Raw genomic sequence first — 26,839 nt, 5'->3', positions numbered from 1 at the left:
TCTTGTTCATTTTTGTAACGATACTTACATGTAGATTCCTTAGACTTGGCTTGTACCTGTTCTTAATTCTCTGTCATTGTTCTTCATTTTCCGAGTTCTTGGAATAAACAAATTCTGTGAGTGTATTCAGGCGTCTCTGGCTGGACGCCTTTAGTTAATTGAATTACAACCAGTCAGTGGTGTCATCCTGACCGGAAATAAGCGTTTGTCAAATAAATATTTCCGCATTACATAAGTGCTCTTAAAGTCACGTAACTCGTAACGGTCCTGTGACCGGTTCATTTGCGTATGCGAAGGAGACCCCACTACCACACTTAGATACAACAGTTGAGTTCGATAATGGGGGGGGGGGGGGGTCTTTTTCCTTATATTTATATGGTAAAAAAGCTTGTGAACACTCTAGAAGTCACATTTTTTGCCTAAACATCATGAAATTTTGTCAAAACATTAGTTATGTGGATGTCTCGGACAAGTTTGAAAATGGTCGTGATCAGTGGAAAAACATGGCCGCCAGGGAGTGGGGCAGTTTTAAGTGGACAGTCTAGAAGACACATTTTTTGCCCAATCTTCATGAAATGAGGACATATCTTGGGAGAGTTAAAAAATGGTTCAGGTCTGTTAAAAAAACATGGTCGCCAAGGGGCCACTTGTTGTTCATTCTTCATGAAACTTGGTTAGAACATTTGTTCCATTGATATTTTGGGCTGCAAAGAACAGGTCATTTCTTTTTATCTCAGGTGAGCGACTTTGGGCCTTTCAGGCCTTCTTGTTTTTACATTTAAGTTTCACACTCTTTATCACACTTTTTTGTCATTGTGTGAAATGAATATGCACAATAATTTTCCTTAATGGTGATGTGTTTGAGGTAGCCTTGCAGCATAACATTAATTGTTGAATATTTTTTAATTCTCTTTAAGATTAAAACAATTCTTTAAAATCTGTGATTGTATTGGATAGAGTTTTAATGAGGGTTGGCTTGTCAATTTATCAGGTAACTTCCAATTTTGCAGGACAATAAGCAGACATAGTAATGTTTTGAAATATTTGTCCATCCAATATTATCTTCACCTTTCCAATTCACAAATTTACACTTTTCAGGAAACCCCATTTTTACCCCCTTCTTATCAAAATCAAAAGGTAATTGCAAGCTAAACAATGTACGGTGTATTCTTTGTTTGAGTTGAAAAGTTGCTCTTGCTTAAATTAAGATTCCTTTTTCAGTTGATTACTTCAGTTTTTAATTGGAATACCGTAATTACTCTATGTTTTCGAACACTTAAAAATAATTAATTTTGTTTGTGTCCTAAAACTTAGATACAAAAAATATTCACATTAAACAGGTGTTTGAAAACTTAAGTCGAAAATTGTGTGTTCAAAAATAGCGTAAATTGTATCAACGACTACCTGTAATAGCACTCGCTTGAAAAATACCATGCCGTGTAGTATAAATTACAGTTGTATATGTTTGCACTGCATTTTAAATAATTTTAAATGCTTAATTTATTTGATAGAAATTACTTCAAGGTTTTACTTTGACCAACGAGTTAAAAGATGAGCATGTGATGTACCAATACTCGCTAGTATGAACCTGTAATTCAAAAAAGCAAACTACAGATTCTTTGTTTGTTTATATCTGATAGTTGTTGTCTAATTGTTCGTAAAACTTGCAATAGGGTGCATCACACTTTGAAGCGTTTAGTGTTTGTCACAGTTATTTTACTGAAAAGGGGTAGAACAATTGCGGTAGATAATTGAACTGTTAATTGGCACTACCCCCTGGTAATTGTCATAACGCTTATGCTATCAGAAGAAACCATTGTTTAATACCGGTTTACAAGGTCATTTACCAAATAACGCAAATGTAATGGTCTGTGGCTGTCAGACATAAACCTTCCATGTTTTTGTGATGTTCAAATGGTTGTAAAACACCATGATCGAAGTGTCATTAGGTATCAAAAACAGGACCGAAATTCGGTTAAATAGCGCTGTAAAATATACTGTCCGAAAACTTAGAGACATTAATTATGGACGAAAACACGAGTGTCGGAAAATTAAGAGTCATGAAAAATAATTGTTTTTGCTAAAAAAGCGGGTGTCTGAAAACTGAAAGTGTCCGAAAACATAAAGTAATTACGGTATTTAGCATGTTCTTATTATTTCTTACTTTGAGAAAATGTGAAACTTGCCTTGATTTCTCATTTCACTCAAACTGAATTGGTTTCATTCCTGGACTATAGTCTTTTATAAATAATATAGTGTCACTCAACCCTGTTATCAGAGTAAACAAAAATAATAAACTTTGTCCTAATTATTTTATTCGCTCTTTAAAAAAAACAAGAAAATAATAGTGCACACCTTGTTTGTCTCCTTGAAGCAGTTGTATGACCTTTTGAAACAGTTACCTTCCCCATTGAAGCCGTTACCTCCCCTCTTGAAGCAATTGCTTCCTCTATTGATGCAGTTTCCTCCTCTACAGATGCATTTACCTCCCATATTGAAGCAGTTACCTCCCCTATTGAAGCAGTGTCATCCCCTCGTGAAGCAGTTACTTCGCCTATTGATGCACTTACCTCCCCTTTTTAACCAGTTATATTTCCTTCTTGAAGCAGTTACCTCCTTTTTGTAGCAGTTACCTCCCCTCTTTGAGCAGTTACCTCCATCTTGAATCAATTACCTTCTCTTGAAGCAGTAACTTCCCCTCTTGAAGCAAAAACATCCCCATTTGAAGCAGTTACCTCCCCTATTGTAGCGGTTCCCTCCCCTATTAAAGCAGTTACTTAAGTTATTGAAATAGTAACCTCTCTTATTTAAGCAGTTACATTCCCCCATTGACTAGCATCTGTTTGTGCTCTAACAGAAAATCCTTCCAGATCAAGAAAAATATTTAATTTTTGAGAAAAAAACATATTTCATGTGAAAATGGGTCTTATTCCATATGTCAGGAGCTACCCTGTTTTTAATAAAGTCATGCAAGTTATCATGGTCTCATAAGTGGACAGCTAGGTCCTGGCCACACTTAAAACATGTATATTATTTTTGCAGTTGGAGGGAGTTAAGGGGTAAAAGGAATTGTAAATCGGTATTTCATTCAATAAATTATACAACTAAAATGTATTTATAAAGGTTTGTATTGATCATCATTACATCCATCCTCTCAACCAGTTTATATCCGCTTGGAGATTAAAATTGTGAGATTTTACTGGAATTTCTTCACGTTATACATTGACAAAAACTTTCATCCTGAATGATATTTTGATGCATGTAACAGACTGTTTTTACCTTGCCAATATTACAGTTGCTTGGAAGTCTCTCTGTCATTAAATTCAACGCCGCCGCTCAGGTAACTTCTCAGAATATTTGGGCATGTGTGTGTGTGTTTAGCAGAGCACAGGGTTCAAAATCTAGTACATCACAATATTTAACGTCCTGGTTGCCGCTCAGGTAACTTCTCAGACTATTAGGGCATTTTTGTATTTAGCAGAGCACAGGGATCAAAATCTAGTACATCACAATATTTCACATCCTGGTTCTGTCATTATGGGAGTTATTGTGAGATGAACACATGAACAATGACACCAGTCTGTGTTAGACCATTATTGTAACTTTGCTCAAAATTCAGATTTTGAAGCATTCTTCTTGATTCTTGTAAAGCCATAAGTTTGGATTTATCTTTTTAGGAGTTTATTTAAATTGCACCAAACACCATTTTAATAGCTTAATTACGTTACCTGATATCATATGCTATTTACTCCGATAGGATCGTAATTTATCCGGAATTTTTCGTCCAAGAAATCCCACACTTTTTGAGAAACCCGTCAGGTAGGTCAGAGCAGTCACATTAGTGCCGTGTAGCCGCACAACCAAAACGGGACATTACCCAGAATTCACTCTTATTCCGGATGGCGATATACAAAGGCCGACATTTTGTTATAAACTTAATTGTTGCTTCTGTTTCGCTGGATTCTTCTGTTTAACAGAATAGAGAAGTTCTTGTATTGCGTTAAAACATTCTCCGTATATATATCCGTGTATTTCTGTATCGTTTTGTGTATTTGTTTGTTTGTTCAAGGCAAAGTATGCCTCAAACACGTGGCTCATGTGGACACACAAAGGCAGCATGGGACAACCATGGTAGCTGCCTGTCGTGTGCAGGATGTACCCATGATAACTGCTGCCCTTTCTGTGAGCATTGGTCTGCAGATACCTGGGCCATTAAGCGTCGACCCTTCAAGAATCGTGGACGCAACAAGAATAGTTCAGATCAAAGTAGGGAAAGTTCCGTGTGTCCGGACTTTTCACCACACGATCTTGACCATACTACACCAGTAGCTGCCAGGCATCGGTCCCTACCCTGTGACGACACCGGACAAAATTTGCCCGGTCCGTTCATCGGGAATGACCAGTTGAATGACTCGGCATCAGATCAACGTAGGAAAAGTTCCGTGTGTCGGGACTTTTCACCACACGATCTTGACCATATGCCACCAGTAGCTGCCAGGCATCGGTCCCTACCCCGTGATGACACCGGACAAAATTTGCCCGGTCCGTTCATCGGGAATGACCAGTTGACCGGTCCGGAGACTCATGCTGTGACCGGTCACCGGTCATTGACCGGTCCGGTCACCGGTCATGTAATGACCGATCCGGTCACCGGGTTTCGGTCTGTGCCACAGACCGTTCCGGTCACCGTAGATGTTGACACTACCTTGTCAGTACTCCACAAAGGTAGACGCAGCCGCGTTTCTACTGTGAGTCACAGACGTAAACGTGTAGTGTCTGATGTTTCCGACTACTCCTCCACCTCGGGCTCGTCGTCGTATGACTCATCGTCTACTTCAAATAGCCCTCATCATTACCGGAAGGGACGTCGTTCACGCTCACCGAGTGTTTCTCGGCGTAGATTGCCTCGTAAAGAGCGATCACGCCAGCGCTCAGGGAGACGTTCGATCAGGAAACATCATTCCCAGCGCCGCCGAACAGTGTCTCGGCGTCGCAGGGATAAGGGACATAGGCGTTCTCGGACTCCTAGGTCCCCTAGTCGATCCTTCTCTGAGGAATCTATTGACACCCTTCCACGTGTGTCGGCCTCTATGTTGGCCTCAACACACACTTCAGCCGTTCCTACAACCACTGAGCATAACTTGTATTCAAACACTAGTTTGCATACATATCAGGCTCAAGGTACAGGGGTTAATCTAACCACTTCGGCTGCGTTTTCAGCCCCACGGGTCTCTTCCACATTGCATAGAAGTATACCCCGGAGCGCTGCTACACCATCAAATCCCAATACTTTGTGGATCCAACAGTCGCCGGGAATCTTTGTCCCTTTTTCGACTGATCCTTTACCAGCGACCTCTGGTATTCAAAGTGAGTCTGCTGACCTGATCTCTGAGAGACCTAACTCACCAGCTATATCTTTGATGGTGCCGGAAAACGATTCTCTCATGATAGAAGCGAATGAATCTATTATTCCTTCTCCTATATCCACCGGTTTTAATCAATCCAATGCTCCCGCAGATGGTTTGATTGAGGCGGGTTCGGAGTCTAATGAGGCCGAACTTTATTATTTGGCCTCCATCAATCAGGTATACGAACTTATGTTCAATACCTTAGATGAGGACTTCTGCCCCCGCCCTTCCTTGTCTCTCACAGGATCTGCAGTTACCGTTACAGAACAGGTAGCACGCAGACGAGAGCCCGGCAGGATAAGTAAGGCTACTTCCCGAGTGGATCTACGCCTTCCTATTGGCTCTTCCACAATGGCTGTTTTCCAGTCACTTGAACCAGCCAATAAGCCTTCGCCATCTCCATGGAAAGCCCCTAAGGAGCTGACGGAGCCTAAACAGGTGGACGGCATTAAAAAAGTTATAAGGCCCCGGTACCAGATCCTGCTACCGGTTTGGACCTTTCCAAACTTCCGGTTCCTGATGCTTACATTAGTAAGCTGTCACTTACAATGCCTTCATCATCTACCCATACATCAGTCCCTCTTTCCCTGTTGGAAAATTGGGAGCTGAGAGAACGCCGTTCCATAGGTCTGGCTAACCAGCTAGATCTCATGGCAGCCACAGCCTTAGACTTGGTTTGGGAGCTCTCTGATTCAATCCCAGAGGAGCTCCGGGCCTTGTTGATACATCTTTCACGTACTACGCAGTGTTTATCTCACAATGCTGCATCTTCTATGTCTGAGATGTTAAGGCTTCGGAGAGACCTCATCCTCTCTTCCTTGCCCAATAATTTCCTTTTGGAAACAGGCGTAAACTCCCTTCGAACTGCTCCACTAACAGCAGAGTCTCTTTTCGGAGGGAGGATACAGTCGGCACTTACTGCTGATCGTGAAGATCAGATACATGCCTCCTTAGCTAGGAGCAACTCTGGCCAGCGCCCTGTGGTTTTTAAGCGCCCTGCTTCTAAGCCTTCAGGAGCCCCACCAGCCAAGAACGCTAAAAGGGACAGTTTCCTTACTAAGAATCCGTCTGCTCCACGTCAGCCCACTAATAGGCCTCCTTTTCAAAACAGAACAACTTCCTATCGGAAGCCTTCTGTAAAACAAAATTGGAGTAAGGGCAAACCCAATGCCGACAAGAAGTCATTTAATCCTTCTTCCGGCAAGGGTGGACCTCCTAAAGGTCAGCCCTAGGTCATACCCCTTTCTACCGCCGCAACCTCTGATGCTGGAGGTACCAGTCGGGGCCAGACTTATGCACTTCGCAAATCGATGGCTCCAAATAACTTCGGACGCGTGGGTTCATTCTCTTGTCACACAAGGCCTCACTTTTCAATTCGAAAAAAGGCCCCCACTCTCTCGCGTCCCAATTGATCTGGTATCTCCGCATCCACAACTTCCAGACTCCATTCTCGGACTCCTGGAAAAACAGGCGGTAGAAAGGGTTCACGACCCTTGTTCTCCAGGATTTTACAGTCGCCTTTTCCTTGTTCAAAAGAAAAGCGGCTCCTGGAGACCAGTCATAGACTTAAAAGTGTTCAACACGTTTCTAGTCAAACCTACTTTCAAGATGGAGACTCCTGCCTTCATTCGGCGCTCCATCTAACCCATGCAATGGGGGGTTTCCTTGGACCTGGAAGATGCATACTTCCATGTTCCTATCCATCCCAACTACCGGAAGTACCTGCGCTTCTCCTTTCGAGGCCAGGTCTACCAGTTTCGGGCGATGCCCTTTGGATTGGCCACGGCTCCACGAGTTTTCACCAAACTCATGGCTGCAGTGAGCGCACACCTCCGATTACACGGGGTTCAACTGCTTCAGTATTTCGACGATTGGCTCTTACACCAGCTCGATCGTCAACTGCTTCTGCTACACCTAGAGTTCTCTTGGAAGGAGCTCCTCTCTTTAGGACTCCTTCTCAATGTAGCCAAGTCAGACCTCATTCCCTCTCAGGATTTCATATTCGTGGGAATGAATTTTCTGACCCACATCAATCGGGTCAGGGTCTCACCGCAACGTATATCAGACCTCCTTTTGAAGGTCAGATGGGTGCTGTCCCAATCTCATATCGCAGCTCAAGATTTCCTCTCACTCAACGGTATCCTGAGCTCTGTAGCAGACTTCGTGCAGTTGGGACGTCTCTTCCTACGTCCTCTTCAGCACTATCTCTCAGCTCGATGGAAATGGTCTCCAGACAATCTGCTTACACAGATTCCCATCCTTCCGTCCTTAGTTCCCACCTTCAATGGTGGCTAGACGAGGAGACCCTGTTGGCAGGAGTACCGCTTCTTTCCCCGCAACCGTCTTTACATCTCATAACGGATGCGAGCATGGAAGGTTAGGGCGCTCACCTGGAACCCCGCAGCCTGACATTATCAGGATTGTGGTCTCCTCAGGAGTCTCTTCTGCACATAAACAATCTCGAAATGCGAGCAGTCTTTCTAGCTGTTTCTCAATTCCAATCACATCTTCGGGACTCCTGTGTGATGGTATCGACAGACAACACATCAGTCGTGGCTTACATACAGAAACAGGGTGGGACACACTCTCACTCCCTGTATCTGGAAACAATGAAATTACTTGTTCTTTGCAAGAGCCTAAACGTCTCTCTCTTTTCCAAACACATACCAGGTCGTCTCAACGCCCTGGCGGACGGTTTGTCTCGCAAACACCAGTTACTTCCATCGGAGTGGACACTTCATCAGGAAGTGGCCAATCAGATATTCCTCACATTCAGTTATCCACTGGTCGACCTGTTTGCGACCAGAGACAACCACAGACTTCCTCTGTATGTGAGTCCAGTGTACGAACCAGCAGCGTGGGCGGTAGACGCGCTTTCGTTCGATTGGGATCAACTGGACGCTTACGCTTATCCGCCACCCATTCTAATTCCCCAAATCTTAGGGAAAATCAGGGTGAGCTCTTGCCGGATCCTCCTGATAGCCCCTTGGTGGCCCAGGAGATCCTGGTTCAACGACCTTCTCAGTCTCCTGTGCGAATTTCCCAGGGAACTCCCGCACAGGTCAGATCTCCTATCTCAGAGAGGCAGACTTCACATGGATCCAGACATGTTCCACTTACACGTCTGGCCGTTATCAGGCAATCCCTGCAGAAGAAACGCTTTTCTGTCAGGGCTTCAACCCTCGTTGCCTCTGCAAGGAGAAAGTCCACCAGAGCAGTCTATGATGCTCGCTGGAAACTCTTCTCTAATTGGTGTGTTCGAGGGAAAATTGATCCCCTCAATCCCTCTGCTAGACGCATAGCGGATTTTCTAATCTATCTCTTTGATGATAAGAAACTTTCTCTTAGCTCCATCAAAGGATACAGATCTGTGCTTTCGCATACCTATGCTTTTCGTAAGTCATCACAAGTCTGTGCTGACCCAGCCATTTCGGAACTGATCCGAGCCATGGAACTTAAACGTCCTGTGTCTCGTTCTCTTACCCCCAAATGGGATTTGGCTTGTGTTCTTGGATCGCTTATTAAAGCTCCCTATGAACCCCTTAATCAGGCTTCTTTACAGTTCCTAACCTGGAAGACCGTTTTCCTTCTTACCATGGCTTCATCCAAACGTAGAAGTGAAATTCATGCTCTTTCTATCGAAGAAAGCCATCTTCGTTTTGATTCCTCCGATGGCTCTGTCACCTTGTTGTGTCAGCAAGGATTCCTTGCTAAAAATCAACTCCCCTCTATGGCTTCTAAACCCTTCAAGGTCCCAAGTCTTTCTAGAACTTGTGGTAATGAAGATGAAGATAGACTCCTCTGCCCTGTCAGGTCTTTGAAGTTCTATCTTAGTAGAGTTAAGTCTATTCGAGGTTCTCGTAAGAGACTCTTCATTCCCTTAAAAGGGGGGGGCGATGTGTCTGCGGCTTCTATTTCCCGTTGGGTAGCCTCGACTATAAAAAGGGCTTACTCTTCTCTTTCTTCAAGGGATTCATCCCTTTTTAAGATTAGACCGCATGAATTACGAGCAATGTCGGTTTCGTGGGCATATATTAATCATACCCCACTCTCTGACGTGCTTCAAGCTGCTTTCTGGAGGAATCAGACTACTTTTTCATCTTTTTATCTTCGTTCTCTGGAGTGCCAACAGGACAACTTGTATTTGTTGGACCCCCTTGTGGTTGCACAAACGGTAGTATCTTCTACGGATCCGTGAATTAAGTTAATACCGTAATAACGAAGATTAGCTGAGAACCCGAGATATGGGTTCGGCTGTGATGGGGAGATTTTTGCTAACCTTCCCGCCTCAGCTGCAAATTCAGCATATGATATCAGGTAACGTAATTAAGCTATTAAAACAAATTTTTCTAGTAAAATTCATTTTAATTAGTAATTACTTACCTGATATCGGTAAGTCCCACCTCCCACCCCGCTCTTCGTCTAATATTTCATATTTTTTTATTGGAATAAGAGTGGATTCTGGGTAATGTCCCGTTTTGGTTGTGCGGCTACACGGCACTTATGTGACCGCTCTGACCTACCTGACGGGTTTCTCAAAAAGTGTGGGATTCCTCGGACGAAAAATTCCGGATAAATTATGATCCTATCGGAGTAAATAGCATATGATATCAGGTAAGTAATTACTAATTAAAATGAATTTTACTAGAAAAATTTGTTTTAGTGTTTTGCCTTTGTTGACTGATAGACTTTCTGAGTTTTTTAAACATTCATAGATAGAATAAGTGTGTTTTTATCATGAGAACGTGTCATTAGACTACTTAGTGCACATTATATGATGTTTATGATACCATCTGAGCAAGTATGATTAAGTGGGCTTTCAAATTGTTTTGCAATTTGTTAAAAATAATAATAACTATTATAAATAACTTTCATGTATACAGGAATGTAATTAAAATACCATTTTCACCCATACATTTTGAACCCTGGCCTTTTTTTCATAATCTAACATATACCCAGATTACTAACTAGCGTGTTGTCCGTTAATAAACCCGACAAGTTTCTATGTACTATATTGTAGCAGTTTGACTTTAAACTTAGACCCTGTTTTATCTAACATTGTGTTGGTAGTTAACATTTTCCACTTATTTTTAAGAGTTTAATGTTCTGTTTTCTTTAAAGCAAAGTGTAATTTTTAAATGGTTTATTTTGAGGTAGTTTAAAGGAATGCTCCTCTATTAACTTATTGCAGATGGTTGAAAAGGAAAAAAAATATGTGTCTAAATATTTGCTTTAAACAAAAAAACAATAATCACAATTAAGTAGTAGTTTCATTTTGTGTTAATGTTTGATTGAACCCCTTAAATGTTCTAATACCAAATTGTCCAACTTAATTATTGTATATTTTTGACATGATAATATTCTGGTTTGCATTATGGATATTAAATGTTCCAAAATATAGCGTAAACTTGCTACTAACCCAACCCAATTCTTGCTATGGCAATATAGGTATGAATACCATGTGTGAAATTTTAAATATAACTACTGATATCAGTATTTTTGTAACTTAAGTAAAAACTAGTATTTCTTTTTTTAGCTCACCTGAGCACAACGTGCTCATGGTGAGCTTTTGTGATTGCCTTTTGTCCGTTGTCCGTCGTGCGTTGTGCGACGTCAACATTTGCATTGTTCACTCTCTAGAGGCCACATTTATTGTCCAATCTTCCTGGCGGGGCATTTTTCCTTATATGGCTATAGTAAAACCTTCTTAACACTCTAGAGGCCACATTTATTTTCCGATCTTCATGAAACTTGCTCAAAAGATTTGTCCAACTGATATCTTTGATGAGTTCAAAACTGGTAATCTTTGCTTGAAAAACATGGCTGCCAAGGGGCAGGGCATTTTTCCTTATATGGCTGTAGTAAAATCTTGTTAACACTCTTGAGGCCACATTTATTGTTCAATCTTAATAAAACAGAAGATTCATCCCAATAATATCTTGGACGAGTTCCAAAATGATGCCGGTTGGTTAAAAAACATGGCCGCCAGGGGGCGGGGCATTTTTCCTTATATGGCTATAAGAAAACCTTGTTAACACTCTAGAGGCCACATTTATTTCCAATCTTGATGAAATTTGGTCAGAAGATTTGTCTTAATGATATCTTGGATGAGTTAAAAAATGGTTACATTGGCAAGAATAACATGACCGCCAAGGGGCGGGGCATTTTTCCTTATATGGCTATTTAAGGCTATAGTAAAATCTTGTTAATACTCTGGAGGCCACATTTATAGTTCGATCTTCATGAAACTCAGTCAGAAGATTCATCCCAATAATATCTTGGAGTTCAAAAGTGATGCCGGTTGGTTGAAAAATATGGCCATCACAGGGGCGGGGCTATTTTCCTTATATGGCTATAGTAAAACCTTGTTAACACTCTAGAGGTCACATTTATTTTCCGATCATTATGAAACTAGGTCAAAAGATATGTCCCAATGATATCTTGAATGAGTTTGAAAATGGTTTTGATTGCTTTAAAAACATGGCCACCAAAGGCGGGGCATTTTTCCTTAAATGGCTATATATGGCTATAGTAAAACCTTGTTAATACTCTAGAGGCCACGTTTATTGTCAAATCTTCATGAAATTTGGTCATAAGATTGGTCTCAATGATATCTTGGATGAGCTCGAAAATTATTATGTTTGCTTGAAAAAAATGGCTTCCAAGCAGCGGGGCATTTTTCCTTATATGGCTGTATTAAAATCTTGTTAACACTCTAGAGGCCACATTTACTGTCTGATCTTTATGAAACCTAGTCAGAAGATTCATCCCAATAATATCTTGGATAAGTTCAAAAATGATGCCGGTTGGTTTAAAAACATGGCTGCCAGGGGGCGGGGCATTTTAGTAAAACCTTGTTAACACTCCAGAGGCCACATTTTTTTTTTCCAATCTTCGTGAAACTTGGTCAGAAGATTTGTCCCAATAATATCTTGTTATATCAGGTGAGCGACTTTGGGCCTTTCAGGCCCTCTTGTTTTTAATTATGATTTCATCATTCTCAAAAAAATGTGTCTTTAACCCATGTAACAAGCATTAAATACTTTTAAGTATTATTCAAGTCAATATACACACGCATCATCTTCATGGCAAATGCATAATTCACTTTCATATGTTTTTGGATGCACAATGATATAAATTATTTATGTGATACTTTACTGTATTTTGCATGATTGGAAAGTCAGTGTCATGCAGCCTTATTTATGTGCTGAAATACATGTACATGTATGATAGAGGCTTAAAGAATAAACTCATTCTTCACAAAGGTTTGCCTGTTAGGATTGTAATGTGAAGAAAATGTAAACATGCCGAGTCTGCTGTTTTTTTCTTGTTATTAAATTACTGTTTTTTCATTTATTTAATATTTTTATTTTATTTTAGTTTTTTTATTCTATTTGTTTTTGTGTGCTTTATTTTGAATTGCTTTTATTTTATCTGAATTTTTTGTTGTCTTGTATATTAAAGATACAATAAATATTCTTTGAAAATGTATAATGACCAAAAATGAAAATTTTCAAAGGCAAATTTAATTTGTATTGATTATTTTATTAATAACTTTATAATAAAAAAACTGTAAGACAAATTACTCACAGCAAGCAAGTGTTGTTATTAGGAGGCAATGAAAGGATTAGTGATCGTCAATTGTGGCAAAAAAGACCTAAAATTGCAACTTCTGTAACAAACTTTTGACATTATATATAATGCAAGAAGATTATTTTCATTTTAATCTCCTAATACTGTTATGCCACACTTTCGGTTAAATACAGTGATGCGCTATTAATACTTTTTCGGACGAGACGTCAATGACGTGACGATCATTTCTAGTATTTAAAAATATCTTCAATGAATATAATTTCAACTGTCAGATTTACTGATTGAACATGTTGCATAAGTTAACAACAACATTTACGTTCTTAAACTCTTATGTTTAATAATAGGTATGATGTTAAATCAAGTTCTAACACATTAATTTGTATTATTTAATATAAATAATTTGTGTTTTGATATTATATCATGGGCACTGCAGAGCCTAGCAATACTACCAACTGACCAACCATCTAAATTGGTCATCTGAGAACAATGGTCACCTGTCTACAACGGTCACTTTGGCCATTTCCCTTGACTGACCACTGTTCTCAGGTTGGTCTCTATTGAGGCTCATTTTCCCCTTTACCACTTAGATACGTATTTTCACGAATTTGTAGACACGTAGAAAGTTACATTAAATTTAAGACCTTCCTTACTAGATTCAAGTTTTTAAGTCTTAATCTCCAAACCTTAGATACTGATGAGCAGCGAACAGCATAAAACCTGAACAGACTGCAAGTTATTTGCAGGCTGTTTTGGTTTTATGCTGGTAGCAAAAGCCATTTTCATTAGCTTAATTTTTATTGGGGAAAGGGTTACATTACAGACTACAACTGCCCTAACATTGTCAGAACCAAGGACCCATCTAGCTGTAGATGGCAGCTCATTCTCCGTACTGGAGCGGTACTTCCCGGAGACACTGAAGAGAGTGTGCATGCGAGGCACGATCTTTGCGCGCATGGCACCTGACCAGAAATGTCAGCTTATTCAGAAGCAGCAGGAACTAGGGTACATATAACTGAAAATTGTTTTTGTTTTTTCTGTTTAAAAAAAATATACCTTCAAATGTAAGCTTTTTTGTAAGATGTAGCATGATTTTTTAGTAGGGATGGGAAGGAATACTGAAATGTTATTTGAATATTCGTTTTTAGCTCGACTATTATATATGAAATATATATATTGGAGCTATCCTACTCACCCCGGCGTCTGCGTTAGCGTTAGCGTCTGAATTAGCGTGCAAATGTTAAAGTTTTCGTACTACCCCAAATATTTTCTTTGTCCCTTGACATATTGCTTTCATATTTTGCATAGTTGTTAACCAATATGACCCCAACCTATAAACAAGAGCAGACAACTCTATAAAGCATTTTGTCATAATTACGGCCCCTTTTCCACTTAGAATATGCAGCAAATGTTAAAGTTTTCGTACTACCCCATTTATTTTCATTGTCCTTTGACATATTGCTTTCATATTTTGCATACTTGTTTACCAACATCTCCCCAACATATAAACAAGAGCAGACAACTCTATCAAGCATTTTGTCATAATTATTGCCCCTTGTATACTTAGAATAGGCATATTATTGATAAATCTATGTTAAAGTTTGCGTACTACCCCAAATATTTCCCATATCCTATGACATATTGCTTTTATATGTTGCATACTTGTTTACCAACATGACCCCAACTTATAAACAAGAGCATACCACTGAATCAAGCATTTTGACATACTTAAATTATGGCCCCTTTTACATGTAGATAATTGAACAGTTTGCTTAAATTGCCATAACTTCTTTATTTATGATCACATTTTATTATTACTTTGACAAAACAACACTTACCTGAATACCACAATGGATTCCACCCAAACAAGACCCCACGCCCCTACCCAGAATCCCTTCTCCCCCCCCAACCTCCCCCGCCCCCATTTTTAAACATCATTTTATAAATTACCACACCCCACATTATACCCCCTCTCACCCCCCTACCCCCACCCCCCCCCCCAATTTTTTTTTTTTTTTAACCTTTGAAAGATCGTCTCATAAATTATTGAATATAAACAATTTCCCCATGATGGCTTACGTTAAACTGTCAAGCACTCGAATAGTCGAGCGCGCTGTCCTGTTATAGCTCTTGTTCATTTTTCAAACATATTTGAATATTGGATCATTCAAATGTTAGACTTTATTAACATCCAGAAGTGAGTAATGTTTCCAGTTTCTACAAATAGCACTATAAAAAAATCTTATATGTGTAGTATAGATCTTTTAAAATGGTGGATAGATAAAAACTGTATGTAGTTTACTGAAATATCATTAAGTTGCTGATGTCACACTAAATGTTGACCCTCTCCCCACAGGCATAGTGTTGGCATAGGTAGGGACAGAGCCACTACTGTGAGTCTGCACAGGCAAACTTGTATTTATGCATATTGTAATGTGACAACCCAGATTACATGTAGCTTGTGCAGTCTGCACAGGTTTAATCATGGATGACACTTTCTTCCTTAATTGGATTTTTGTATCGAAGAGACTTCCTTTAAAAAAAAAATCCTTAAAAGCAGAAAGTGTGCAGACTTCACAGGCTTATCTGGGATGAAATTTTATGCACATGCATTAAACTTTTGACCATTCTCTCATCACAGGTACAGTGTAGGTATGTGTGGGGATGGGGCAAATGACTGCGAGGCCCTAAAAGCTGCCCATGCGGGCATATCTCTGTCTGAGGCAGAGGCATCTGTGGCAGCTCCCTTCACCTCTGCAGTGAACAACATTGAGTGTGTTGTAACCCTAATGAGGTATGTGTTGAACACCATAGAATGCATTATAACCCTCATAAGTATTAAATAACATTGAGTGTGTTATAACCCTTTTGAGGTATGTGTTGAACACCATAGATTGCGTTCTAACCCTCATGAATATTTAACAACATGGAGTGTGTTGTAACTCTAATTAGGTATGTATTGAACACCATAGAGTGCGTTATAACCCTCAACGTTTGAACAACGTTGAGTGTGTTTTAACCCTAATGAAGTAGGTATTGAACTACAAAGTGTGCGTTCTAACCCTCATGAGGTAACATCTTAATCGGTTTGCAACCTTCACTGAGTCAGTTTTAGTCAGTATTGTATTGAGAGTCGGTATTGTTACCATAATGGGGTCACTATTCAGAAGCATTGAGTGTGTTGTAGCCCACTTCACTTATTATAAGTCTGGTTGATATCTTTTAAGTGTTCTGTAAAACATACTAGCTCAACATCAGTTTTCAATATTTGCTGTGTATCCATCAATTTCAAAATACTTGACAACAAATAAAATACTTAAATCTTAAGGAATGAAGGTTGAACAAGGTTTCAGCAATAGTATTTGTCTGGTTCTGGGAATAGTGGACTAAATGCAAGTGCGTTAAGTGTTTCCCCAGATTAGCCTGTGCAGTCAACACAGGCTTATGAGGGATACATTTTTCCACTTAAATTGGATTTTTCTTTAGAAGAGATTTCTTTTAAACAAAAAATACCATATAAATTGTCATCCCTGATAAGCCAGCGCAGGCTGCTTAGGTTAATCTGGCTTATCACTTTCCACGCATGAATTTAGCCCATTTTTTTATAGAAATAGGCTCTTATGACAATAACCATAGTTTCTTCTACCTCTATTTCAGGGAAGGCAGGGCAGCACTGGTCACCTCATTTGGATGTTTCAAATACATGGCAGTGTACAGCTTCATACAATTCATATCTGTCATGATTCTGTATTCAGTAAGTGACATTGCTATAATTTAATAGCGTCTTTACCTTCTGCAATCAAATATGTTACTTTTGGTATTTACATAGTAAGGAATCTGCCAGCCCTAGTATTTCATAATTTAAAGCTAAACTATGCATATTGTATTTTTCAAAAACACTAAGTCTGATAATAATATATTTGAGCTGTGCTCTGGAAAAGGAGATTTAATGCATGTGCATCAAGTGTCAACCCAGATCAGCCTGTGCAGTCCACACAGGCTAATCAGGTACGACAATATTCGCTTTTATATTTTTTGTTTTAAGAAAGTTTGTTAGCAAAAATCTTTTTTTTTGCGGAAAGTGTCGTCCCTGATTAGCCTGTGTGGACTGCAAAGGCTAATCTGGGACAACACTTTACATATGCATTAAACCCCCTTTTCATAGAGCACGGCCCATTTTCAAACATAAGCTGGTAAATGAATTTGAGGCTTCCTTTGGCAAAAATCTGGCTTGGTACTTATGACATGGTATTGATTGATTATAGTTGGGGTTCAACCTGTCAGATTGGTGCTTGGTACTTATGACATGGTATTGATTGATTACAGTTCAGGTTCAACCTGTCAGATTTATGCTTGGTACTTATGACATGATATTGATTAATTACAGTTCAGGTTCAACCTTTCAGATTGATTCTTTGTACGTATGACATGGTATTGATTGATTACAGTTCGGGTTCAACCTGTCAGATTGGTGCTTGGTACTTATGACATAGTATGGATTTATTACAGTTCGGGTTCAACCTGTCCGATTGGTGCTTGGTACTTATGACATAGTATGGATTTATTACAGTTCGGGTTCAACCTGTCCGATTGGTGCTTGGTACTTATGACATAGTATGGATTTATTACAGTTCGGGTTCAACCTGTCCTATTGGTGCTTAGTACTAAGTCTAATGACAATATTGATTTATTATAGTTAAGGTTCAACCTGTCAGATTGGTGCTTGGTACTTATGACATGGTATTGATTGATTACAGTTCAGGTTCAACATGTCAGATTGATGCTTGGTACTTATGACATGGTATTTATTGATTACAGTTCGGGTTCAACCTGTCAGATTGGTGCTTGGTACTTATGATATGGTATTGATTGATTACAGTTTGGGTTCAACCTGTCAGATTGGTGCTTAGTACTAAGTCTAATGACAATATTGATTTATTACAGTTCGGGTTCAACGGTGTCAGATTGATGCTTGGTACTTATGATATGGTATTGATTGATTACAGTTCGGGTTCAACCTGTCAGATTGGTGCTTGGTACTTATGACATGGTATTGATTGATTACAGTTCAGGTTCAACATGTCAGATTGATGCTTGGTACTTATGACATGGTATTCATTGATTACAGTTCCGGTTCAACCTGTCAGATTGATGCTTGGTACTTATGACATGGTATTGATTGATAACAGTTCAGGTTCAACTGTCAGAATGATGCTTGGTACTTATGACATGGTATTGATTGATAACAGTTCGGGTTCAACCTGTCAGATTGGTGCTTGGTACTTATGACATGGTATTGATTGATTACAGTTCGGGTTCAACCTGTCAGATTGATGCTTGGTACTTATGATATGGTATTAATTGTTTACAGTTCGGGTTCAACCTGTCAGATTGGTGCTTGGTACTTATGACATGGTATACATTGATGACAGTTGGGGTTCAACCTGTCAGATTGGTGCTTGGTACTTATGACATGGTATACATTGATGACAGTTCGGGTTCAACCTGTCAGATTGGTGCTTGGTACTTATGACATGGTATTGATTGATTACAGTTCGGGTTCAACCTGTCAGATTGATGCTTGGTACTTATGACATGGTATTGATTGATTACAGTTCAGGTTCAACCTGTCAGATTGGTGCTTGGTACTTATGACATGGAATTGATTGTTTACAGTTCGGGTTCAACCTGTCGGATTGGTGCTTGGTACTTATGACATGGTATTGATTGATTACAGTTCGGGTTCAAGCTGTCAGATTGGTGCTTAGTACTAAGTCTAATGACAATATTGATTGATTACAGTTCGGGTTCAACCTGTCAGATTGGTGCTTGGTACTTATGACATGGTATTTATTGATTACAGTTCAGGTTCAACCTGTCCGATTGGTGCTTGGTACTTATGACATGGTATTGATTGATTACAGTTCGGGTTCAACCTGTCAGATTGGTGCTTAGTACTAAGTCTAATGACAATATTGATTGATTATAGTTGGAGTTCAACCTGTCAGATTGATCCTTGGTACTTATGACATGATATTGATTGATTACAGTTCAGGTTCAACCTGTCAGATTGGTGCTTGGTACTTATGACATGATATTGATTGATTACAGTTCGGGTTCAACCTGTCAGATTGGTGCTTGGTACTTATGACATGGTATTGATTGATTACAGTTCGGGTTCAACCTGTCCGATTGGTGCTTAGTACTAAGTCTAATGACAATATTGATGATTACAGTTCGGGTTCAACCTGTCAGATTGATGCTTGGTACTTATGACATGCTTTTGATTGATTACAGTTCGGGTTCAACCTGTCAGATTGGTGCTTGGTACTTATGACATGGTATTGATTGATTACAGGTCGGGTTCAACCTGTCAGATTGGTGCTTGGTACTTATGACATTGTATTGATTGATTACCGTTCGGGTTCAACCTGTCAGATTGGTGCTTGGTACTTATGACATGGAATTGATTGATTACAGTTCGGGTTCAACCTGTCAGATTGGTGCTTGGTACTTATGACATGGTATTGATTGATTACAGTTCAGGTTCAACTGTCAGAATGATGCTTGGTACTTATGACATGGAATTGATTGATTACAGTTCAGGTTCAACCTGTCAGATTGGTGCTTGGTACTTATGACATGATATTGATTGATTACAGTTCGGGTTCAACCTGTCAGATTGGTGCTTGGTACTTATGACATGATATTGATTGATTACAGTTCGGGTTCAACCTGTCAGATTGGTGCTTGGTACTTATGATATGGTATTGATTGATTACAGTTCAGGTTCAACCTGTCAGATTGGTGCTTGGTACTTATGACATGATATTGATTGATTACAGTTCAGGTTCAACTGTCAGATTGATGCTTGGTACTTATGACATGTTATTGATTGATTACAGTTCAGGTTTAACCTGTCAGATTGGTGCTTGGTACTTATGACATTGTATACATTGATGACAGTTGGGGTTCAGCCTGTCAGATTGGTGCTTGGTACTTATGACATGATATTGATTGATTACAGTTCGGGTTCAACCTGTCAGATTGATGCTTGGTACTTATGACATGGTATTGATTGATAACAGTTCGGGTTCAACCTGTCAGATTGGTGCTTGGTACTTATGATATGGTATTGATTGATTACAGTACGGGTTCAACCTGTCCGATTGGTGCTTGGTACTTATGACATGATATTGATTGATTACAGTTCAGGTTCAACCTGTCAGATTGGTGCTTGGTACTTATGACATGATATTGATTGATTACAGTTCAGGTTCAACCTGTCAGATTGGTGCTTGGTACTTATGACATGATATTGATTAATTACAGTTCAGGTTCAACCTTTCAGATTGATTCTTTGTACGTATGACATGGTATTGATTGATTACAGTTCAGGTTCAACCTGTCAAATTGATGCTTGGTACTTATGACATGATATTGATTCATTACAGTTCGGGTTCAACCTGTCAGATTGGGAGTTCCTGTATATTGACCTTCTCATCACCACTACCATTGCTGTCCTTAGTAAGTAGATTAATGACAAATTAATATGAACTTTGTCCTCGGAAAATTGGGCTAAATGTGTGTGTGGAAAGTGTTGTACCAGATTAGCCTGTGCATTCTGCAGTGACAAGCCTATCCGTTTAGACCGAATTTTGTCTAGAAGAGACTTACTGTAAACAAAAAAATCCTCAGTGGAAAGTTTCGTTTCTGATTAGCCTGTGTGGACTTCTGGCTAGTCTGGAACAAGACTTTACGCCCATGCATTACCCAGAAAAAGCCAGGTATAGCAAGATCAGAATGGTGTAATGGATATTGTGTTCACCGACTGTGAGGTTACAGGTTAGATCCTCACAGTGGGAGTATTCTTTAGATCAGCCCCTTTAACATAGAGTACTGGTTTTACAGAGAAAACAGACTCAAGGGCGTTTCAATTAAACTGAGGCTTTGGATGCAATTGGGCAAAAAAAAAGGTTTTAAATTGTAAATTGTCAAGATAACAAATCCTGATACTATTTCAGTGGGTTCCACGCTACTATTTCAGTGGGTTACGCTGTACTATTTCAGTGGATTTTACTGAACTATTTCAGTCGGTTGCACTGTACCATTTCAGTGGGTTACACTGGACTATTTCAGTGGGTTACACTGTACTATTTCAGTGGATTACACTGTTCTATTTCAGTGGGTTACACAGCGGCCTATGATCGGCTGGTGGCAGCCAGACCGGAGGGTTCGCTGATCAAACCCTCAAACATCCTGTCCATCCTGCTACAGGTACTGGCTGCAGCCCTGTTCCAAGCTGCAGCAGTTGTGTATCTGAATGCACAGAAATGGTGGGTAAATTGCCCGGTATCCACTGTTAAGAACTTTATTTTTGCAAATATCTCAAGTTATTGAAATAATTTTGCAAAATTCTTTAGTGCATAAAAGACAGTTGTTCTTGCAGTTTGTGCTGATATCTTAAGGTATAAGAATAAATCCTTGAACACATCCGAAATCGGTGACAAATGTCACGTTGTGTAAAGCTTAACTGTGAACAATGGATGCAGTAAAAATGAAAGTTTGAACAAGAACAAATGCTTATTAAATAAAGTATTTCTGATGTATTTCACATTGCCATACTCAGCATAAAAATCAGTCTTTTATGCACCAGTTGAAATTATTAAGAGCACTTGTTTTAAAAAGTTAATGTTCACCATTTGTTTATAACGGAGTTATGGCCCTTTTTATTTTGAAAAATGCTATTTTGAGTGTCAAATATAATACTTTTGTGTCCAGAAGCATATTGGCGGAGGATATCAATTCAACAACTTTGCTTGTTTGAATCATGATAATTATACAAAGTTCTCAAATGTATCTGGCACCATATATTAACAGGTATCCTTGCAATGTTTTATGTAAGGATAATGTTTTTGGTGAACAGTTTTTTGTTTTTGTCATGTTTAGTTTCCTGTATATTTTAGATGTATTTGTTTATATCTCCTGGTATGAAGAAATGTCAAAGTGGTTCAAAGTTTGTGTTTGAAGAAATGCTGTGTTTGTGTTAGCTAGCTTGTAACAAAAAGCACTACAGCAGTTTTCAATTGACAGGTACTCCAAAGAATTGCCCTTGAAAGATGAGAAAGAGGGTCAAACTCCATCTTGGGTCAACACGGTTATCTTTGTTGTGTCGACTTACCAGTACATCACAGTTGCATTCTGTTTCTCCAAGGGACCACCGTTCCGAAAGCGCATCTACACAAATGGTGAGCCATCTCAGATCACTGTTGCGTTTGACCCTTTCGCACTCAGAAGCATAGTAAAAATAGCTATGTGCAAAGAGCATAAAAACCAGAACAGCCTGAGGGTAACTCGCAGTTTGTTCAGGTGTTATGCTGTATGCACAGCAGTATCTTAGGGTTGGAAATGAAGCCTTAAAAACTTGAATCTGGTAAGAAAGGTCTTTAATTAAATTTAAAATTCTACAGGACTACAAATGCATCAAAACACGTATCTACCGTAAAAATGCAGTCATAAGTCGAGATTTTTTTCCTAAAAAATTTGATTAAATTTACAGTCTTGACTTATGAGGTCATCCATGAAAAATAATGATGACATTCTACTAAGATCGATCTCCGCGGTAATGGTTAAAGTTGTTGTTGTATAGAAAACTTGTTGAAATACGACACACAAAATTTCCTCTTTTAACTGATACTTACCAATTAATATAACCACAGTTTTCCGCAACATTTCCGTTGTTTTTATTTTCATAATTTAGTCCAAAGTTTTCATGTAAGCAGGTGTTTTTTTTCCAACTGAACGTGTAAACAAAAGATCAAGTCATTTTTAAAGTAGAGCAAGAATTGGCAACCTGTGTGAATTGACAGTTTGACGTCATCAAAGGAAAGCCTCTTCCTGTCAAGAAGCCATAAAGCATCACCTCACCGATAAAATAAAATTTCTTTAATTTGTGAAGCGACAAGTTTAACCAATCGCGAGCTCGTTATTCACTGGTAATCGTCCAATTATGTTTGAGAACGTGCATAGCTCCGCCTTTGAAACTGTTATGTAGAACAAAGGTGGAGTTAGCGGTCTATTGGTTATGTCAATCATTGTCATAAAAACGTTTTTACCGAGGAACTAATCAATTGTTTTGATAGTCAGATTAAAAGTACAAAGATTTGATTACAGTGATCACAGTGTGTCATCGGATTATAAGTTTGTGGATTATTACTAGCGTGGACAATTTAGTGCAATCTTTATAATAATGATTTAATTAATTTGACAAACACATTTGATTTGTGAAAATGTCTCGAAAACGCCAACGCCATGCGTTTAAAATACGCGTGATAGAATTTGCAGAACAATCAATTAATAATAGTGCTGCTGAACGTGAGTTTGGTGTTTTGTATGTCGTTGATGTGTAAATTACGATTTACATGTATATAAGTTCTGGTTTCCTATGTTGTCTTTGTTTTTATGTGGCTCATTATGTCTATATTTTTAGCTCACCTTAGCGATAGCTCGAGGTGAGCTATTGTGATCACTCAGCGTCCGTCCGTCCGTCTGTAAACAATTTGTAAACATCTTCTTCTACTAAACCATTGAGCCAATTTCAACTAAATTTCATGTGGAGCATCCCTAGGTCATGGGACAAAAGAATTGTAAACAAAAATTTGATCACATAACCAAGATGGCCGCCATGACCATATATGGTAAAAACCTTAAAAAATCTTCTTGTCAGAAACCGCTCATCAGATTTTCAAAAAATTTCACAGGGATGACCTTTCAGGGCTCCCCTGAAAAAGTTGTTTAAAGAAATTTGATTTGTCAAAAAACATGGCCGCAGGAGCTCGTTGAACTTTGCATGTTTATTCGTTTTTACCTATTTTGTGAAAACTTTCAAAAATCTTCCACATTTTTTGTCCGATCCTTTCCAAATTTGCACAGTGTCTTTATATCAATGAGGACATGAACCCTACAAAAAATAAGCATTATTGGTCCATAAAGTACAGAATTACCTCCCCTTGAATTGAGAAAATGGTGTTTATGCAATAAAGTACAAATTTTTCATCCAATTCTTTCCAAACTTGTAAGGATTTAGCATGGTTCAAACAAGGGAAACAACTACGGTTTATGCATGTTCTTTTATTACAGATTTGCCTCCCTTTAATTCATTCAAAATCTCATTTTACAGCAGAGATTCCAAATCTGACCTGTAAATGAGCCCCATATTTACTGCCGGTGCTATGTTACCTTTTCCCATTTGATCATTCTTAAGTATTGGTCTTGTAATGCTGCTACTGCTACTGCTACTGCTACTACTACTACTACTACTACTACTACTACTACTACTACTACTACTACTACTACTACTTCTACTACTACTACTACTACTACTACTACTTCTACTACTACTACCACTACTACTACTACTACTACTACTACTACTACTTCTACTACTACCACTACTACTACTACTAGTACTACTACTACTACTAGTACTACTACCACCACAACCACCACCACCACCACCACCACCACGTCTACTATTACTACTTCTACTACTACTGCCACTACTACTACTACTTTTACCACTACTACTACTACTACTACTACTACTACCACTACTACTACTACTACTACTACTACTACTACTACTTCTACTACTACTTCTACTACTACTACTACTACTACTTCTACTACTACTACTACTACTACTACTACTACTACTACTACTACTACTACTACTACTACTACTACTACTACTACTACTACAACTACTATTACTACTACTACTACTACTACTACTACTACTACTACTACTACTACTACTACTACTACTACTACTACTACTACACCACCACCACCACCACCACCACCATTCACAGTGACAAAAAACGTATTCACACAATGGCTGCTACTACAACTTATAGCCCATATAGGGGGGCATGCATGTTTTACAAACAGCCCTTGTTTCAATGGGATTTTAACCAAAACTGTTCATGTTTATCTCCGACACATATTTTTAGGTCACCTGTCATGAAGTGACACGGTGAGCTTATGTGATCGTGTGATGTCCGGCGTCCGTTGTGCGTGCCTGCGTGTGTCCGTGCGTCCGTCCGTCAACAATTTGTTTGTGTAGACAGTAGAGGTCACAGTTTGCATCCAATCTTGATGAAATTTGGTCAAAATGTTTATCTTGATGAAATCCGGTTTGGGATTGTATTTGGGTCATCTGGGGTCAAAAACAAGGTCACTAGGTCAAATAATAGAACAACCTTCTGTAGACAATACAGGTCACAGTTTTCATCCAATCTTTTTGAAATTTGGTCAGAATGTTTATCTTGATGAAATCTGGGTTGGGATTTTATTTGGGTCATCTGGGGTCAAAAACTAGGTCACTAGGTCAAATCATAGAAAAACCTTGTGTAGACATTAGAGATCACAGTTTTCATCCAACCTTTATGAAATTTGGTCAGAATTCTCGATGAAATCTGGGTGGGATTGTATTTTGGTCATCTGGGGTAAAAATCTAGGTCAAATAAATAGAAAAACCTTGTGTTGACAATAGAGGTCACAGTTTTCATCCAATATTTATGAACTGTGGTCAGAATGTTTATCTTGATGAAATCTGGATTGGGATTGTATTTGGGTCATCTAGAGTCAGGAACTAGGTACTAGGTCAAATCATAGAAAAACATGTGTAGACAATAGAGGTCATAGTTTTCATCTGATCTTAATGAGTCAGGTGAGCGATTCAGGGCCATCATGGCCCTCTTGTCATATATTATTTTCGATTTCCTAAATATATATCGTATTGATTGTATTAAACAAAGTACATAATACACGTGTCCGCTATGTCTACGTCTCACAGTGCTACATATGGTGTATATTGACGTCATGGTCTATGTCTAGAATAAAATCTTCCAATACATTTAAAATTGCGTCTCTTTATGAAATTCTTGCACGGACAATTTCTTACTCGACTTATGACTTGGACGTATTCAAAATCTTCGATTTTCGTATCATTTTTTACCCCCCGACTTATGAGCGGGTAGACTTATGACTGCATTTTTACGGTAAGTGGTAAAGGGTTAACCTGTGTTACACTTTGACAGATTTGTAGTCCCATAAAAAATTCAATTAAATTTAAAACCTTTCTTACTAGAATTAAGTTTTTAAGGCTTTATTTGAAAATTTAAGATACTTCTGAGCAGTAAACAGCATAAAACCTGGCCTCGTGTTCACAAACGATTTTGCAATCGAAAATCGATTTTAACTGACATCGATTTTTTTTTTGCCTATCAACTACAATAAAAATCCATTTTCAATGACAAGCAAAATCGATTTTCAATTGCAAAAAATGTTTTGTGAACACGGGGCCAGAACAGACTGTAAGTTACTCGTAGGCTGTTCTGATTTTTATGCTGTTTGCATATAACAATTTCCACTTTGCTTCTTGGGAAAGGGTGGATGCTGACTGGGAATGGATTCTGTAGAATGCAAGTAGTAAAATCAATATAAAGAGAAAATTACCTTAAAAATTAAATACTGCTCTGCCAATATTCACTGTACTGAAGTGTTGCAATTTTTGTTTGAGCCCCTTCTGAAAAAACAGGGTTTAACGCATGTGCGTAAAGTTTCCACACAGTATAGCATGTGCTGTCGGCAGACGCTTTAAAGGGACAAAACTTTCCCCCTAAATTGTGTAGTTGTTTAGTAGAGACTATTTTTAAACAAAAAATTACATACAAGTGGAAATTGGATTCAATGATGAGCCTGTGCAGAGGCTCATAGCTAGGACAACAGTTTACACACATGCATTATGCCAAGTCTTTACAGGGCAAGGATATATG

At 38.9% G+C, this 26,839-nt stretch overlaps 1 protein-coding gene across 6 annotated transcripts in view; it reads left to right on the top strand.

Annotated features, from left to right (window-relative positions):
- Window positions 1-26,839, top strand: part of LOC127881997 (polyamine-transporting ATPase 13A3-like) — a 563,467-nt gene that overhangs the window by 79,747 nt on the left and 456,881 nt on the right. For 3 of the 6 annotated variants that reach the window (XR_008050372.1, XR_008050371.1, XM_052430331.1), the window contains exons 20-27: window positions 1,099-1,137; window positions 3,296-3,340; window positions 13,822-14,003; window positions 15,640-15,792; window positions 16,656-16,752; window positions 20,453-20,525; window positions 21,184-21,334; window positions 22,092-22,246. Coding sequence is in view for 4 of the 6 variants with exons in the window: in XM_052430331.1 (XP_052286291.1) it covers window positions 1,099-1,137; window positions 3,296-3,340; window positions 13,822-14,003; window positions 15,640-15,792; window positions 16,656-16,752; window positions 20,453-20,525; window positions 21,184-21,334; window positions 22,092-22,246 (895 nt within the window). In the remaining 2 variants the exon portion in view is untranslated. The remainder of the gene's footprint in view (window positions 1-1,098; window positions 1,138-3,295; window positions 3,341-13,821; window positions 14,004-15,639; window positions 15,793-16,655; window positions 16,753-20,452; window positions 20,526-21,183; window positions 21,335-22,091; window positions 22,247-26,839) is intronic. The other 3 variants (XM_052430332.1, XM_052430334.1, XM_052430335.1) reach the window with 3 other exon arrangements.

Source organism: Dreissena polymorpha, chromosome 5, assembly GCF_020536995.1.
Source record: "Dreissena polymorpha isolate Duluth1 chromosome 5, UMN_Dpol_1.0, whole genome shotgun sequence".
NCBI classification, from domain to species: domain Eukaryota; kingdom Metazoa; phylum Mollusca; class Bivalvia; order Myida; family Dreissenidae; genus Dreissena; species Dreissena polymorpha.
This window is presented reverse-complemented; position numbering and strand designations above follow the sequence as displayed.